The sequence below is a fragment of the Caenorhabditis briggsae genome, assembly GCF_000004555.2.
Source record: "Caenorhabditis briggsae complete genome, chrV, whole genome shotgun sequence".
Taxonomy (NCBI): Eukaryota; Metazoa; Nematoda; class Chromadorea; order Rhabditida; family Rhabditidae; genus Caenorhabditis; species Caenorhabditis briggsae.
In genome coordinates this window covers 17,230,819-17,248,341 of record NC_013488.2, presented here as the reverse complement: position 1 = coordinate 17,248,341, position 17,523 = coordinate 17,230,819, and the positions used below count along the sequence as shown (strand labels likewise).

Genomic DNA, 17,523 nt, shown 5'->3' with positions numbered 1-17,523 from the left:
TTCCGTGTGCTCTTTGGTTTCTAGTATATTCACGTATCTTGAAAAAGGACCAAACTACAAAAATCAGCAAAAAAAAATCTAAAATTATCAAAAACCATTACACCTTTTCATTTTTGTCTTTTTTCAGCGAAAATCAGGGCTGGGCGAGCAATTGGCTTTTGTGGGAAACAAATTGCAAAACACACGCATTTTGCCAAAAAAGGGCAGAGCCTCGGCACACGCAAAGTATAGTAGTGGATGAACCCGTGAAGTGTCAGAGAATGACTACCCACGGCGCGCAGTTGAAAAAATAAAACAAAACTTGAGTTCCCACCGTTTCGTGTCGAGACCCATCGGCGTAATTACGTGCGCCTTTAATCGCAATTTTCTCACGCGAGAGAAAAATTTGAAAATTTTCGAGGTTTTTGTCCCTTCCTTATAAAGAAACACTAATACTTTTTTTCAGACTTCCGCCGGTAAACCAAAAAAAACAGAAGTGAACTTTAACACCTTTAAAGGTGGGGGGACATGAAAAAAATAATGTTCTCGAAATTTCGTTTAAATATGCCCCTCGAAGAGTTGAACTTGTCGAGACTAGTATTGACGGTGCGGCGCCGCTACCGACTGAGCCACGCGGGCAAAGAGGCAGCCGGCGCCCGATTGCATTCATAAAGGTGAGGACGACCGCTGTACGCAGAGTGACATTAAGCGTTGTACACCGTCACGATAGAATGCATACCCTAGCTACAAAAATCCTACGAAAAATCTCCTGTCCCCCCCTCCTTTAATGTTTTTATGATTAGAGTCTTTATAATGATTATGTTGTTGTATTTTTCCAGACGAAATAAAATAATCCCTGTTACAAACTGTTTTTCTTCGTTCAAAAAAGTTTCAATTCAATTTAAGAAAAATATGTTCGACTACCTTTCAATTTTGAGGGGGCAAAAAAAAAACGCCCCGCCTCTACACCAATGGCAACACCGTTTCACAGCTTCAGGCCTATTTTTCTCTGACAATGATGCTTTATAGTAAATTCTGATATTATATTTGTAAATAACGTGTTCTCAGCTTTCCGATGATATAGATCATGAGTCATAACTCCACAATGCCGATTTCTAATAAGTTGACAGTTAGAAAGCACTTTGAGCACAGCTAACTTTCAACGTATCTCATTGTTTGCACTCCCTATTTTTGTATGAATAATTTCTTGTATGCTTACAGTTTGGTTCGAAGTTCTCTTATATGTTCTTCTTGTTTGTTAATCCTAGCACATCTCAATGCGCCTATAAATAAACTCCCTAGAACTAAATTATATTTTTTTGCAATACGTTTTGATAATTTTTTTTATCGAGAAAATTTCGTTGTTTTTCTCTAATTCACCTTTTTTTCATATACATATCAAACATGAGAATGTATTATTCATTTCCTTTTCCCCTTCAATTCTCTTTTTTTTCAACTTTAATTTTTCTCAAAACTCGGCAGTGTGAATGTAATTTTTCAGAAGACTCCCGGTTGAAATGTCAACAAAAAATCACGAGAAAATGTCAACAATACTGGAAGAAAAAGAATACGTGAAACTTTTCGAAACGAGGTTTGCGTTTTTCACTAATTCTAAAAAAAGTTTAACTGAAGATATGATGAAATGGCTAAGAAATAGGGACTTGGGACTCATGGGACTTGGGACTCATTACTGATTCCTCTCTCAAATTCTCTGCTCACATCAACAAAATCACATCTCTAGCTCTTCTCCGTTCCAAACAACTCTTAAAGTCATTTAGATCTAAGTCTCCAGAATTCTACATTCATCTTTTCAAATGTTATGTTCTCCCGATTCTGGAATATAAGAAGTAGTGAATTTCAAAATTTTCAATTCTCGGAGGAAAAATCAAAAATGAATCAAATTTCTGTAATTTATCACAGAAAAATTTCAACTTCTGATAAATAGCATAATCGCTGGGTTTTTTATCAGAAATATTTTATTTCAACGTAACCACGGGAAATATGGTATTAATTACATTATTTTTGCTGATTTTCAGTTTTTTAATTTTTATGGTTTTTAGTTGGCTTTCAGAAAAGGAACACTTCAATTTTTGCAAAAATTTACGTGGTTCACAGAAAAATAACGTTTCAATTTCTGGGATTTTTCCCAGAATTCGAACGGTTCGAGTTCTGGGATTTTGGGGATATTCACGTGATTCACAGAATTCGAACGGTTCGAGTTCTGGGATTCCAAAAAAAGAGAAACGAATGTGGAAAAAGGGGGCATAAAAATTATAATGATGGGAGATAAAAACAAAAGAAACATGAAGAAGTGTGCTAGTTTTCCATTATCATGTCATCCGTAACAACTGGATTCGGTGGCATTCTTCCAGCATTGAATCCTTGAGATTTCAAATATTGCAGAATCGTCGTGTGTTCAGTGTCAAAATCAATGTTTCCGTGAGATGGCGTGGTAGATGATGATTTTTCTTTGATAAGTTGCAACGTTCTTAGATAAGCTGCAAAACCAAAGATAATTCAAGTATTCAACTTTACGTACATTTCTTTCCATAGCTGGAAACTGAATCTTCAAAATTGTCCTTGTTGTTTTGCGAGAACATTGATCCTCCATGTTTGAAGAGACTCAATATGAACTCACAACTTTCCAATTCTTTTTTTTCAGGAAGCTTTTGTCAATAATAACAGCCATCCGTGATTTATTCAATGCCCTCGGCAATGTATTCATAGGAGAAACCGTAGAAAAGTATTACTTTATCTTTTATCTTGCTTTTGAACAGCATGTCTATATTATATTAGAAAAAATCTGTAGAACAGAGGAATTCTAGAACAACAGAAACCAATCAACAAAAAATCCAATCAGCTCTTGGCACGTATCTCGATACGTGTAATCTAATATCTATGTCGCGTGTGAATATATATCTATGTTGCGTGTGAATTTATACAAGTAAAAACTGGATCATTCAGGATACATATGATCCATCAACATTCCAACCTGACATTCGCCGTCCATGTATTGAAGGTGTTCAGGAGAAATGCTTGGCTCTCTTCAAACATGGAGGATCAATGTTCTCGCAAAACAACAAGGACAATTTTGAAGATTCAGTTTCCAGCTATGGAAAGAAATGTACGTAAAGTTGAATACTTGAATTATCTTTGGTTTTGCAGCTTATCTAAGAACGTTGCAACTTATCAAAGAAAAATCATCATCTACCACGCCATCTCACGGAAACATTGATTTTGACACTGAACACACGACGATTCTGCAATATTTGAAATCTCAAGGATTCAATGCTGGAAGAATGCCACCGAATCCAGTTGTTACGGATGACATGATAATGGAAAACTAGCACACTTCTTCATGTTTCTTTTGTTTTTATCTCCCATCATTATAATTTTTATGCCCCCTTTTTCCACATTCGTTTCTCTTTTTTTGGAATCCCAGAACTCGAACCGTTCGAATTCTGTGAATCACGTGAATATCCCCAAAATCCCAGAACTCGAACCGTTCGAATTCTGGGAAAGATCCCAGAAATCGAAACGTTATATTTCTGTGAACCATTTGTATTTTTAATAAATGATTATAATACGTATAAAATAGAAAGTATGAAAAGTTGAAAACAGAAAAAACATTCTCTCTAAGTGTATTTTCCAGCGTTGTAATATCCAGTACAGTTCCTATTCTGATCGTCTCTCTATCCTCAATATGTTCTCCATTCGTCATCGTAGGCTAAAAGCTCAACTAATTCTTCTCTATAAATTTTTAAATGGCTCCGCCTACTTTCCTAACCTAAATGCGCATGTCAAATACTCCTCCTCCCCTCGTCGCCCTATGAACTTAATTATTGTTCAGCCCTACTCCTCTGACTATTTTTCTTCAATTGTTCCCCTGTGGAACGCCAACACTTCCCAAGTTACCCGATTTCTCCTACCTTCCGAGTTTGAATCCTTAATTTCTTCCAGTATTACCCGTTATTGATATATTTGCTCCCCTATTTTTCTTTTTCTACCGGTTACATCTTTCCTGTGTCAAATATCTAAATTATCCCGTTTCCCCGCCCCTACTCAGATCGGCCTCGTGAGGGGCATTTTTTCTGAGTCTTTCATGTCCTGCACCTAATGTTTTATTACACCTGATCAATAAATTAAATTAAATTAAATGCGGACTGATTGGTACCGACAAGAAATTGTTTTCTGCAAACGAACTCACTTTCGAACAAAAACGTAATCTTGCTGATTTTGAGAAGACTGACAAGTTTACGCTAATCGAAATTTATTATTCCCTAATCGAAATTTATTTGGAGAAAAATTCCTTTTTTTCCAGAAAACTTTATGCTATTGTGACACGAAAACTATTGAACTTCCTCATTGACAATGAGGACTCGCTTGCCACTCCTGAACATTTCTTCAAAGATGCATGTGAAAAATTGAAGTTCAACAAAGAAGATGCGGAATTTCTGGAAGCAGGGTACACATTTCTAACTGATTATGCGAAAAAAAAGTTTAGCAACAGATACAATGATATGGCTAAGAAATGCGGACAAATCGGTATCGATGAAGAAGTGATTCCGGCAAACAAACTCACTGTTGAACAAGGACTCCATCTTGACGAATTTTGCAAGTGTTGCATTGAGAGATAACTGGTTTTTTAGATTATCTAAAACTTTTGTTCAGGAAAACTTCTTTTTGACGGATTCATCTTAACCTCAATAGGCGGGGCAAAATTTTTGGTCATTTCCTAGTAAGCGTGTGTGATAGAAAATTCCTTTTGAGATATCTCCGAACAATAAAAGGATCAATATTTGTACCACAGGTTTTACCGTACACCTATATCATGTTCACTTTTTTCAAACCTAAAGTATAGTATATCAGAATGCTTCATGCTGACATGCCACAAAAACTATTAAACTTCCTTATTTACAATGAGGAACCGTTTTCAAAGTCTGAAGGTCTCTTCGAAGCTGCATGTGAAAAATTGGAGACCATTGAGAAATGTGCGAAGTTTCTGGAAATAATGTACGAATTTCTCCCTAATAGCGTAATGATCGTGTGACTTCAGATACAATGAAATGGGTAAGAAACGCGGACTGGTCGAGAGGGGGAAAGTGATTCCTGCCAGGGTTGCAATCTGACGGGCTGGCCGGCGGGCCGGCCCGAGGGAAAAAAACCAGGGCCCGGCCCGGTCATTTCAGCAATGTGGCTCCAACTGAAAAGTCCTCAAGTGCGAAAAAATACGTTGGAGCGAAGAATAGTCGAAAGTCTTTGGTTTCCACCAACCAAAAAGGTGCTTCAGCCACTTCGGTATGTTCACTGATTTTTTTTTAAATGTCACAATTACATATTTTCAGACTCCCGTCGCCAAACGCGACACTGGTAAATCAAAAAACCATTCATCTTCTTCGATGTCAGATCCGGATTTTAAATGATACGATTATGCTGTTGTATTCTGCTAGAGTAAATAAAACAATCATTGTTACCTAATTCATTTCTTAAAACAATATCCATTTCAGTAAAGAAACCTGGTGGTTTGGCAAAAAACAATAAAATAAGCCAACTGAAATTTTCCAGGCGTTCTTTCTGACCTTCTTTGCACTATCTCCTTTATCTTTAAGAACCTTGCCCTTTTCAATTTCTTTACAAATTTTTGCGCCCAAAAATCAAACAACATCTGTTCAACGTATCAATTATCACTTGTTTTTGTTAGAATTACAATTTTTATCTTTCAACTTTTGGCTGAAAAACACGCCCCTTCAAATGTATAAAATCTCTGAAAATTTTTTCAGTTACAATTTTTTTTGTTCCAACCAAATTTCAGCCAACAAATCTCATTTATCACTTTCAGCCGTTCTTTCTGATTTGATAATAAAAAATAACACCCGTCGTTGGAGGTAAAAAAGCTGAGAAGCAAAACGAATTTGGCATTAAAAATGACTTCCGAAGAGCCAGAATTTTCAATGGACTATGGCTACACGGACTATATAACTATGGAACCCACTATTCATCAAATAATTATTAGTATCTCATTAGATTTGAACGTTTTCCTTCAACTTTTCACAATTATCACAAATGTATTCCATCTAATAGTTCTCTTTCAAAAAGAGCTCAGATCCGGTGCAATTTATATTTTAATGATGGGAATTTGTTTTTTTGACGTTTTAAACTTCCTTCTGGATTTTTATGACTACGGAGCCATGCAATCCTGGTGGACTATCCCCTTTAATTTTATCACTGGATGTTTGGATTTGAAATATTCTTATATCAACCCATTTTCTTATATAACCAACCAATTGATACGGATAACTCGTCCCACGGCAACATGGTTGGCGATTCTGATGGCCTTGATAAGAACGTTATCAGTAATTTTTCCGATGAGCAATTGGATTCAGAATATGACAAAATCTAGACATGTCATTTCTATGATTTTTGTGGTTTTTGGATTTTGGATGGTTTTCTATTCCTGGACTTTTGTGTTTTATAGAGTTGTTTGGTATCCAGATGTGTTGGATAAAACGTGAGTTAGTAAGGAGAGAGACGCAGAAAAGCTAGACACTCTAACTGTCTGCGCCCTCTCCTCATAGGGTAAGGGCAAGGGCAAGGTAATGCTCTCTTCAAAGTCATACAATTTTCATGAAAATTTTATAAATCAGAAAGAAAAATATGATTTCAATTTTCTGAAATTTTCATCATGCCCCAGCAATTTTGAGACGAGTTACAGATCAACTTGTAAGGGGAGAGAAGCAGCCGGCTGGTTGCTCCCTCCTCTCTAGCCGTCATAACTCTCTTTAGAATTTGAGAAACTTTATGAAAATCTCAGAATTCAAAAAACAAGATTTGATTCACATCTTCTGAAATTGTCATTCAATTCTGACAACTATGAGAGGAGTTACGAGCCAACTTGCAAAAAGGGAGACGCAAAGAAGCTAGACACTCTCGTTGTTTGCGCTCTCCCTCTCTCTCTCTCTTTACTCCTCTCTTGAAATTCGTTTTTCTAGTTGCGACGGCTACAAGGAAGAGTTCAAAACTTCCAAACTACACATTCTGGTAATCCCCACAGAATACACAAAATACCAATTCAAACAAGACAACCTGGATCCATTCATCAAATTCATTCCAACTGTTTTATATCCGATTCTCACAATTGCATTGTTATTCCAATTAAGATCAATTAAGAAAAAACGAGAGAATGTTCAGAAGAATTCATTAAGTGATCGATCGGATAAAACAACGAAATTGATATTAGCAATGACGATTTGTTTGATGTTATCTGAGGGATTATCTGGTTTAGTTGGGTTATTACTGAAAATTCAGGCGGAGAAGTTTTCCGATCCAGAGGCAGTGGTTACGGTAGCAGATGAGGAATGGATGTGAGTTTTTGTTATGTTGACTGTGTAGCTGAGCAGGTGCCACGTAGCTAACAAACTAAACTTAAGCTTATAAGCAAACAAGTTAAATGTAAGCTTAACAATAAGATAAGCTTCCTTGAGCTACACAGTCGTATTTCCCCTTTCCTGTCCCTTTAAAATTTTTCAAAAAATTTCCAGAGCTCTTCTGGAAACCCTCTCCTACATCTGTAAGAACCTTGTCACTTTCAACGCTTCCACCCATCCATTTTTCTGTTTCATCATGTCCTCACAGTATCGGGATACTGTAAAAGCAATGTTTTGTAAACCCAAAAAGAAGAATTCTCAGGTAAAAACCCATTTAAAGTCAATTTTAAAGGAATTTCCAGACTATAAAAGTCAGCTCAGCCAGTACTGCTAATCGAAGTAAGACGAGGAGTTATTAGCTGGTTTTTGGGATCTAACATCAATTTTCGCTTTTCAGTACATGGTAATTATTTTTTGTTATTGTCAGAATAACAGCAATTGGTATTCTAACTTGATGTCTGGAAAATCACGTGACTCGGAAAGTTATGTGTCATTTAATAATCTGAAAAATCATAATCTGGAAATCATTATTCTGAAAACTCCCAGTCTGAAAATCTCCATTATTTATAAAAAATGGTTTCCGAGGAACCAGGATTTTTCGATGGTGAAACTGACTATGGCTATGATGAGTATTATAATATGGAAACAGATATTCACAAGGATATTTATAGAATTTCCCAGAAAATCAATATTTTTCTTCAATTTCTAACAATTTCCACTAATATCTTCCATCTAATTGTTCTCCTTCAAAAAGAGCTTCGTTCCGGAGCAATATATATTTTGATGACTGGAATTTGCTTCTGTGACGTCATCAATTTCCTTCTAGACTTTTATAATGTTGGAATCGAGAGAGTTTGGTGGTCCAACCCTTTTTCATTTATCGCCACCTGTTTGGATTTTAAATATATGTATGTCAGCCCATTCCATTATTCAATCCAGCAAATTATTCGAATAACTCGTCCCACAGCAACATGGTTGGCTATTCTGATGGCATTGATAAGAACGTTATCAGTAATGTTTCCAATGAGCAATTGGATTCAGAATATTACCAAATCCAGAAATGTCGTATTTATGATTTTTGGGGTTTTTGGGTTTTGGACGGTTTTCTATTCTTGGAGCTTGGTTTTACACAGAGTTGTTTGGTATCCGGATGTATTGAATAAGGAGTGAGTGGGGCAAGGACAAGGGAGGGGCAAGGGGTCATCCTTGGAATGAAGGTTTAGGGGGACCTTAAGGTCTTAACACTAGGCCAGCATGAACAAGGGCAAGGTAACGGCAAGGTAAAGGCAAGGTGAAGGCAATGTAAGGACAAGGTAAGGGCATGAGTTCCTTCTCTTGCTGGTCCTTGGCATACCTTGGCCCTTATCTCAAATTACTTCATCTTGAATTACCTCGAAGCAAAGGATGGACAAGGTGTCCTTGGCTTGAACAGTTTATGAGAGCAAGGGTCCTTAAGGTCTTAACAAGAGGTCTATAAGCGCAAGGGCAAGATAAGGACAAGGTGTCCTCTCCTTGGCACTGCAGCAAAAATAAAGAATTTTCAATGGTTTGACCAAAATTAATATATCATTCCAGATGCTACTTCTACAAAGAACACAAAAAAATCAAAAAGAACATATTGGTCATCCCCAGTGAATATGGGGAATTACAATTCAAACAAGACTCATGGGACCCATTTGTCAAGTTTATTCCAACTATTTTATATCCAATTCTAACAATTGCATTGTTATTCCAATTAAGAGCAATTAAGAAAAAACGAGAGAATGTTCAGAAGAATTCATTAAGTGATCGATCGGATAAAACAACGAAATTGATATTAGCAATGACGATTTGTTTGATGTTATCTGAGGGATTATCTGGTTTAGTTGGGTTACTAATTCAAATTAAGACTGCTAAATTGGCGGATCCTTCTGGAGACTTTACAGAAGAAGAGGTTGAATGGGTGTAAGTTTAAGCTAACAATCTAAGCTTAAGCTTAGGAGCTTGCTTGAGCTACGCCGTCGTAATTGACTTACTGTAAAATTTCCAGAGCTCTCCTCGGAACCGCCTTATTCATCTGCAAGAATCTTGTCACTTTCAACGCTTCCACCCATCCATTTTTCTGTTTCATCATGTCCTCACAGTATCGGGATACTGTAAAAGCAATGTTTTGTAGAGCTAAAAAGAAGAAATTCACAGTGAGACTTTTGAAAATTGGGTAGATTTTCGAAAAGTTAAATTTTTCAGACTATCAAAGTGAGCTCGGCTAGTGTTTCCAGTGAAAGCAACAAAACGAAGAGTTATTGATTTTTTTGAATAAACTATTTTTTTTGAAGTTTTAAGTATGAATTCACACTTTCAACCTTCCTTGAGAGAGAGAGAGAGAGAGAGAGAGAGAGAGAGAGAGAGAGAGAGAGAGAGAGAGAGAGAGAGACCCCTCTCTCTCTGCGCCTTCCTCTCCAACGGTCATACCTCTCTTCGAAAATGCTGGAACTTTCGATTCGATTGATATTCGATATAAACAGGATTCGATTGATATTTCCTGTGAGTTTCATGTAATTCTGACCGATTCGAAGGGAGTTATAGAAGTTTGAAGAGATGCAGAGAAGCTTGACGCTCTCGTTGTCTGCGCCTCTTGTTTCAAACGCTCATAACTCTCTTCAAAATAGTTCATTTCGGATGAAATTCTCGGAATTTGAAAACCAAGATTTGATTCACATCTTCTGAATTTTTAATCAATTTTTGATTAGTTTGAAGGGAGTTATAGGCGATTGTGTGCGACTAGAGACTATGGCTAGTTTTTTTTTCTGAATTTTTGCTCCAAACTTCTTTAAAAATCGATTTATGGCATTTTCAAAGATTTTTCAAAAAATGTGCGATAGATTCAAATGTGAGATTCTCCGTTTTTCCAAACTTTTTTAATGGAAAATTTGAATTTTTTTTTCAGATTCTCATAATGGAATCAGTAAACTCAATGTTCCCATTGCCACTGGTAATGGTCAAACAAATTGGTTATTTCGTATCAATTGGTTGGTGGTATGATTTCAACAACAAAAAATATAATTTTTGAAAAATATTTTTTTTCCAGTGGGATTTATCTGAGATCAGAAAATAATTTGATTTTTCCACATTTCACATCATCTGGAAAGGAAGAAATGTCAGCGAAAACTCTGTTGTTTTTGACCTATTTGAAAGAAATTGTAGGCATTCGTTTGCTAAGAGAGACGCAGAGAAGCTATACACTCTAGCTGTCTGCGCCTTCAAACCCCCGTAACTCTTATCCACATCATCCAGTTTCTCTGAAAATTTCTGATTGCACTAAGCAAAACAAGGCAGTTCTGATAATTATAATCAGCTAGAATTCTTTCAGAGAACAGCGCCTAAAATCCAATCAAATGACTCAAAAATTGCGATTTACCATATAATTGAAAATCCGCCACGATAACATGTAATTGGTCGTTTAACTTTGATGAAAAAAAATGGAAAACTATAAATCACGAGATTTCCCTTTTTGTCTAGCAGTATATAAGATTCAAAAAATCCTATTTTAGAGCCAAAACCGAAAAAACAATGTCCACCGAAGAATCGTTCGACTACGAAGTTGATATTTATCGAAAAATCTATTTTATCTCATCATATTTGAACGTTTTCCTTCAAGTTTTCACAATTATCACTAACATCTTCCATCTCATTTTTCTACTCCAAAAAGAGCTCAGATCGGGAGCAATTTATATTTTAATGATTGGAATTGGAATTGCGGATGTTATCAATTTTTTATTCGAATTTTATAACATTGGAATCGAAAGATACTGGTGGTACCCGTTCAATGAAATTACCTCGTTGTGTTTGAAAATCGATTTGGCTGAAATGAATTTATTTTTTGAATTAAACCAGACAATTATTCATATTACTCGTCCTGTTGCGGTATGGTTGGCTATTCTGATGGCATTGATAAGAACGTTATCAGTGATGTTTCCGATGAGCAATTGGATTCAGAACATGACCAAGCCGAGAAATGTGATCTTTATGATTTTTGGGGTTTTTGTGTTTTGGACGATTTTATATTCCTATTGGCTTGTGTTTTTGAGGATAGTATGGTACCCAGATGTGTTGGATAAATCGTAAGTGAATCTGGAAGATACGGTAGCTATGACAAATCAGTAATCTCATTTGGTTTAGTAAAATAATAAAGTTTCATTAAAATTGGAGCATTCTGAGAGTTATGCCCAATGGAACATAAGAGACGCAGACAACAAGTGTGTCTGGCGTCTCTGCGTCTTTATTCCGTCACTGAACTAAATTAAATTTATAATCATTAGAATCGCCCGGTTTTGTTTCCAATTAGTAGAATCTGAAAATTTCATAAAAATTAGACAGTTCTGAAAATAGTTAAGAGACGCAGACAGCTAGAGCGTCTGCACTTTCGTCTCTTTAAACAATTGTAACTCCCTTTGAAACTATCAGAATGAGTTTAAAATCCCTAGAAATGCAAACTAGGTCTTCTTTTTTTGATTTCAAAAGTTTCAGCAAAATTAAATATTTTTGAAGATAGTTATGCCCATTTGAACATAAGAGACGCAGATAACTAACTTCTCTGCGTCTCTTTGAACGTCTGTAACTCCCTTCGGAATCGTTCGAATGAAAAGAAATTTGCAGAAAATATGAATCATATTTTAAACTCTAATTTCTGAAAATTTCATCTAAATTGAATGATTTCAGAAAGAGTTATGGCTGCGTGAGTAGAGAGCGCAGACAACTAAAGTGTCTAGCTTCTCTGGGTCTCTTCAAACGGATGTAACTCCCTTTAAGTTAGTCAGAAATTAGTGAAAATTCTAGAAGACATGAATCATATCCTGAATTTTCTACAACTCTGAAGATAGTTATGGCTCCTAGAACACAAGAGGAGAAGGTACAGACAGTTAGACTGTCTAACTTCTCTGCGTCTCTCATATCGAGGAAAATAGGGCATGCTTATACTCATTCTGACCGTCTTAACTTGCTGATTCCAAACTCGCAAGAGTTTTCAAAATCTACAGTATCCTTTTTCCAGATGTTTCTACTACAACCGCGACAAACAATCCTATCAGAGATACGCTCTGGTAATGGATAAAACACGTTTTACATTTTTGTTTAGTAGTGAAAGTTTGGAACCAATCGTCAGATTCATTCCAACGATTTGCTACCCAATTCTAACGATTGCTTTGATATTCCAATTAAGATCAATTAAGAAAAAACGAGAGAATGTTCAGAAGAATTCATTAAGTGATCGATCGGATAAAACAACGAAATTGATATTAGCAATGACTGTTTGTTTCATGCTTTCTGAAGGATTGTGTGGGTTGGATGGGATAATAATACCGATTTTGAATAAAAAAATCCAGAAAAAATACTCGGAAGATTTGGCAGATTGGATGTGAGTTTTTACCAGGAATTTTTAGAAAAATCAATAATTGTCAGATCCACCGTCGGAACTCTCCAATTCGTTTTTCTAAACCTCCGAACTTTCAATGCCTCAACTCATCCATTTTTCTGTTTTTTCATGTCCTCACAGTATCGGGATACTGTAAAACGACTGTTTTGCGGGAAACAGAAAAAGATAGCTTTTACGGTAATTTTTGAATTGAACGTTTTTAAAAAGGTATTCTGAAATTTTCAGACAATCAAAGTGAGCACAGCCAATGTGTCCAGTGTTTCCAGCAAAACCAGAAGCTATTAATTTTTTATATATAGTTTTTTTGAAAAAATAAATTTTGATTTCTGGTTTTTTTATCTGGAATTTCTGGATCTGAAATGTTCAATTCTGAAATTTTGAATTTTGATGTTCTAGAACCATCCATTTGAGAACTAGTTATGTTTCCGTTCTGGAATGTGGCGTTCTGAAATGACCGGTTCTAGAACGTCCGGTTTCGAAACTTCCAGTTCTCAAATGTCGATTTTTGATGCCTGCAATAATCAGAAAACACAACCGAATTCTGATTATTTTTGTGTTCAAAACCATGATTACTGACATTGTTTGCTTGCAAATTCTGAGAACTCTAGAAATATATGTTTTTAATAACATCCCTTCCGAAAATTCGCATTTTTCGGAATCAAATTCTTTGGTTTTTTGCTCAGTTATGCGGAAAATTTCTTGTTGATTCAAACAGGAAAAATTAGTGTCCGAGCAAATTTCATTTGGAAAAATTTTTGAGATTAAATTTTTTCCTTTTGATCACATTTTTTGGACTTTCAGATTCAGATTTGATCGATTTTTTCATCATTTTCAGATTTTGATGATTTTCGGAATTTTTTAATTTCTAGAACATTTGAAATTCGCAATTTCGAACATTTCGAATTTTGCTAAATACCAATGATATTTTGAAATTCTGAATTTTCGATTTTTTGAATTTTTGACATTCTGAATTTTCGATTTTTTGAATTTTTGACATTTTGAATTTTTGAATTTTTGAATTTTTGAATTTTTGAATTTTTGAATTTTTGAATTTTTGAATTTTTGAATTTTTGAATTTTTGAATTTTCGAATTTTTGATGTTTCGAATTTTTTAAATTTTGAATTTTTGAATTTTTGAATTTTTGAATTTTTGAATTTTTGAATTTTTGAATTTTTGAATTTTTGAATTTTTGAATTTTTGAATTTTCGAATTTTTGATGTTTCGAATTTTTTAAATTTTGAATTTTTGAATTTTTGAATTTTTGAATTTTTGAATTTTTGAATTTTTGAATTTTTGAATTTTTGAATTTTTGAATTTTTGAATTTTTGAATTTTTGAATTTTTGAATTTTTGTAATTTTGATGTTTCGAATTTTTTAATTTTTGAAATTTTGAATTTTTGAATTTCTATATTTCTGAATTTTTGAATTTTGGAATTTTCGAATTTTCGAATTTTTGAATTTTGGAATTTTGGAATTTTTGAATTTTTGAATTTTGGAATTTTTGCGTTTTCTGAAATTTTTAAAAATCTTTTTTTGTGTTTTTTAAAGTGTTTTTTTTGGGAAAAAACAAGAAAAAACAACTTTTTTGGTTTTTTGGTTACAATTTTTTCCAACTTCTGACCGCAATCTTTTAATATTTGATTCAATTTTTCCCGTCTCAAATTTTTCAGAACCAAAATTTTCAGCCAAAAGTTTTTCAGCAGCTCAAAATGGCTGATTACACCTACAATTATAATTATGACACTAATTATTATGATTATTATGAAAACCAACGCGATAACTATGACAACATCATTTTTTATTCTGGAAATTTCAATTTTTTCCTGGAATTTTTCACAATTTTCGTGAATATTTTCCATCTAATTGCCTTATTTCAAAAGGAAATTCGAACGAATCCAATTTTTATTTTAATGATTGGAATTTCAATTTCCGACACCTCGAATTTCGGAATTTCGGTTTATTTGGAAGGGACCGATAGGAATTGGTATCATCGATTTTTTGAATTTTCAAATTTGGATTGTTTGAGAGAAGATTTCATAATTTTCAATTTCGGTTATGAGACTTTGAAGTGATTTTTTGGTTTTTTTTGTTTGAAAACTTTTCGAATTTTTGGGTTTTTGAAATAAAAACGATTTTCATAGGATTTAATGGTACCATGGGATGTTAAAGGTACCATTATACTTCCAAGGTGCCATTGATTTTAAATAGTCCCATACGATTTCAATGGTACTATAAGATTCCAATGGTACCGTGGGATTCTAATGGTACCCTTTTATTTTTGTGGTCCCTTATGATTTCAATGCTACCATAGGATTTTAATGGTACTTAGGATTCCGATGGTACCATAGGATCTCAATGGTACCATAAGGTTTCAATGGTCTCATGCAATTTTAATAATCCCATAAAATTTCAATGGTACCATAGGATTTTAGTGGGATCATGGGATCTTAATGGTACCGTAGAACTTCAATGGCCTTTTGGGGTTTTTACGGTCCCAAAGGAATTTAATGGGATCACATGACTTCAATGGTCCCATAGAGTTTTGATGATATCGTAGGGTTTCAATGGTCCCATGGGATTTCAATGGTACCATAGAATTTTAATGGTACCATAAGATTTCAATGATCACAAAGGATTTTTATCGACCCATGGGATTTCAGTGGTTCTTGGGGTTTCCATGGACTCACGCGATTTTTATAATCCCATCGAATTTCAACAGTACCATAGGACTTTAATGGTACCATTGGATTTCAATGGTACCATACGATTTTAATGGTACCATAGCATTAAAATAGTGTATATTTGTTAAATTTTCCAGATGCATCCAAAATTCAACCCGCTCAATTTCAGTTTGCCTCTCAATTCTGATGGCTCTTATTCGAACATTATCAATTTTATTCCCTCTGAAAAAATTTACAGACAAAATTTCCAGTCAATTTTCTTCCAATATATTGATTTTTGTTTTTTCAATTTTTTGGATTTTCTATTATTCTTGGAATTTTCTATTTTTAAGGAGTCTATGGTATCCTGATAATCTATGTGAAGATTCGGAAATTCAAGAATTGAATCGAAATTTAACAATTTTTGCATTGGCAATCCCGGAGAATATATATGTTTTGATGAATCAAAGAGAAGTTTGGGAATATTGGGTTCGAATTGTTCCTGCGACTTTTTATCCAATTTTGAGTATTCAATTATTATGGAAACTGGCAGAAATCAAACGGCTGAGAAGGAGAACTAGTGATAATTTAAGTGATAAAAAGTGAGAATTGTTTTTATGGAATTTTTGACTTTTTGAAATTTTGACTTTTTGACTTTTTGACTTTTTGACTTTTTGAATTTTTGAATTTTTGAATTTTTGACTTTTTGAAATTTTGACTTTTTGAATTTTTGAATTTTTGAATTTTTGAATTTTTGAATTTTTGAATTTTTGAATTTTTGAATTTATGAATTTTTGAATTTTTGAATTTTTGAATTTTCGAATTTTTGAATTTTCGAATTTTGGAATTTTTGAATTTTCGAATTTTTGAATTTTTGAATTTTTGAATTTTTGAATTTATGAATTTTTGAATTTTTAAATTTTTGAATTTTCGAATTTTTGAATTTTTGAATTTTTGGAATTTTTGAATTTTCGAATTTTTGAATTTTTGAATTTTTGAATTTTTGAATTTTTGAATTTTTGAATTTTTGAATTTTTGAATTTTTGAATTTTTGAATTTTTGAATTTTTGAATTTTTGAATTTAACTACTGAAAATTATTTAATCATTTCAGCAAAGAACAATCCGACAATCTGACCATACTAATTTTATTCATGACAGTTAGTTTTATGTTATCAGAAGGACTAGACGGAATTCGATCATTTTTACTTATCACTTCATATTCATGGTCCGACGAATACAGTAATATCAGGTACAGTAACCCAAATTTTCTCCAAAACTAATTGTTTTTATTCCAGAAAATTCTTATTATCATCTCAATATATTATCATAAGTCTCCGCTGCTTCAATTCAATATCTCATTTATTTGTCTGCTATTCTATGTCCTCCCAATACCGTAATACTTTCAAATATGTCTTCTTCCTCCAACGAAAAGCTGAAATCAAAATTATTCCTGTCAAAAGTGTCAATTCGAAGTCTATGGAGAGTTCTAGAAAGATTCGGAGCAGAACTTTGAATTGTGATCATTAAAAACTTTGAAAAAAATTATTTAATTTTTTAAAATAAATATAATTTTCGACATGTAGCGCGATTCCGAAAATCTAGTTTTCAGCCTTTTCAAACAAAAGCTGGCAAAGTTGAAACACATTTAACAGCTAGGAGACGCAGACAGTTAGACTGTCTAGCTTTTCTGCGTCTCTCCTTGCAAACAAACATCTCTAAATTCCTTCAAACTAGACAGAATTAAGTGAAAATTTCAAAAAATATAAACCAAATCTTGCTTATGAGATTCTGCAAGTTTCATCGTTCAAAGTTGAGAATAACGAGATTTTGGTACTGCTTAGCAGTATCAAAATGGTAAATTGCTACTGCCTAGCAGGTGCAAAACTGTTGGACAGAAAACATTTAAACAAGCTAAAATTAACCCCTTGTATAATTAGCACATTTTTAGTTTGGGCAAATATTTTTACATCAAATTAAAGCTCTGTTTCTCAGCTATCGTTTAAGGCAAAAGTCAAAAAATTAGCTAAACAATGAAAAAAGTTATAGAC

At 33.9% G+C, this 17,523-nt stretch overlaps 5 protein-coding genes across 5 annotated transcripts; 4 read left to right on the top strand and 1 right to left on the bottom strand.

Moving 5' to 3' along the window:
• Window positions 1–2,295: 2,295 nt before the first annotated feature.
• CBG18641 lies at window positions 2,296–2,579 on the bottom strand (the record flags this gene model as incomplete). The annotated part of the gene is made up of 2 exons (XM_002638381.1): window positions 2,296–2,477; window positions 2,519–2,579. 2 exons carry the CDS (start codon window positions 2,577–2,579, stop codon window positions 2,296–2,298), a joined length of 243 nt encoding a protein of 80 aa, XP_002638427.1.
• Window positions 2,580–3,042: 463 nt separating this feature from the next.
• CBG18642 lies at window positions 3,043–3,326 on the top strand (the record flags this gene model as incomplete). Its single annotated transcript, XM_002638382.2, has 2 exons — window positions 3,043–3,103; window positions 3,145–3,326. The coding sequence occupies 2 exons, from the start codon at window positions 3,043–3,045 to the stop codon at window positions 3,324–3,326; spliced, it is 243 nt and encodes an 80-aa protein (XP_002638428.2).
• Window positions 3,327–5,170: 1,844 nt separating this feature from the next.
• CBG18644 lies at window positions 5,171–7,737 on the top strand (the record flags this gene model as incomplete). The annotated part of the gene is made up of 6 exons (XM_002638383.1): window positions 5,171–5,277; window positions 5,325–5,430; window positions 5,545–5,675; window positions 5,760–5,864; window positions 6,969–7,340; window positions 7,518–7,737. 6 exons carry the CDS (start codon window positions 5,171–5,173, stop codon window positions 7,735–7,737), a joined length of 1,041 nt encoding a protein of 346 aa, XP_002638429.1.
• Window positions 7,738–8,036: 299 nt separating this feature from the next.
• Cbr-srw-17 lies at window positions 8,037–16,942 on the top strand (the record flags this gene model as incomplete). The annotated part of the gene is made up of 3 exons (XM_002638384.1): window positions 8,037–8,569; window positions 12,433–12,795; window positions 16,771–16,942. Coding segments are annotated over 3 exons (1,068 nt in total), but the record flags the coding sequence as incomplete, so codon positions are not given.
• CBG18646 lies at window positions 14,524–16,755 on the top strand (the record flags this gene model as incomplete). Its single annotated transcript, XM_002638385.1, has 3 exons — window positions 14,524–14,882; window positions 15,633–16,076; window positions 16,587–16,755. The coding sequence occupies 3 exons, from the start codon at window positions 14,524–14,526 to the stop codon at window positions 16,753–16,755; spliced, it is 972 nt and encodes a 323-aa protein (XP_002638431.1).
• Window positions 16,943–17,523: the final 581 nt, after the last annotated feature.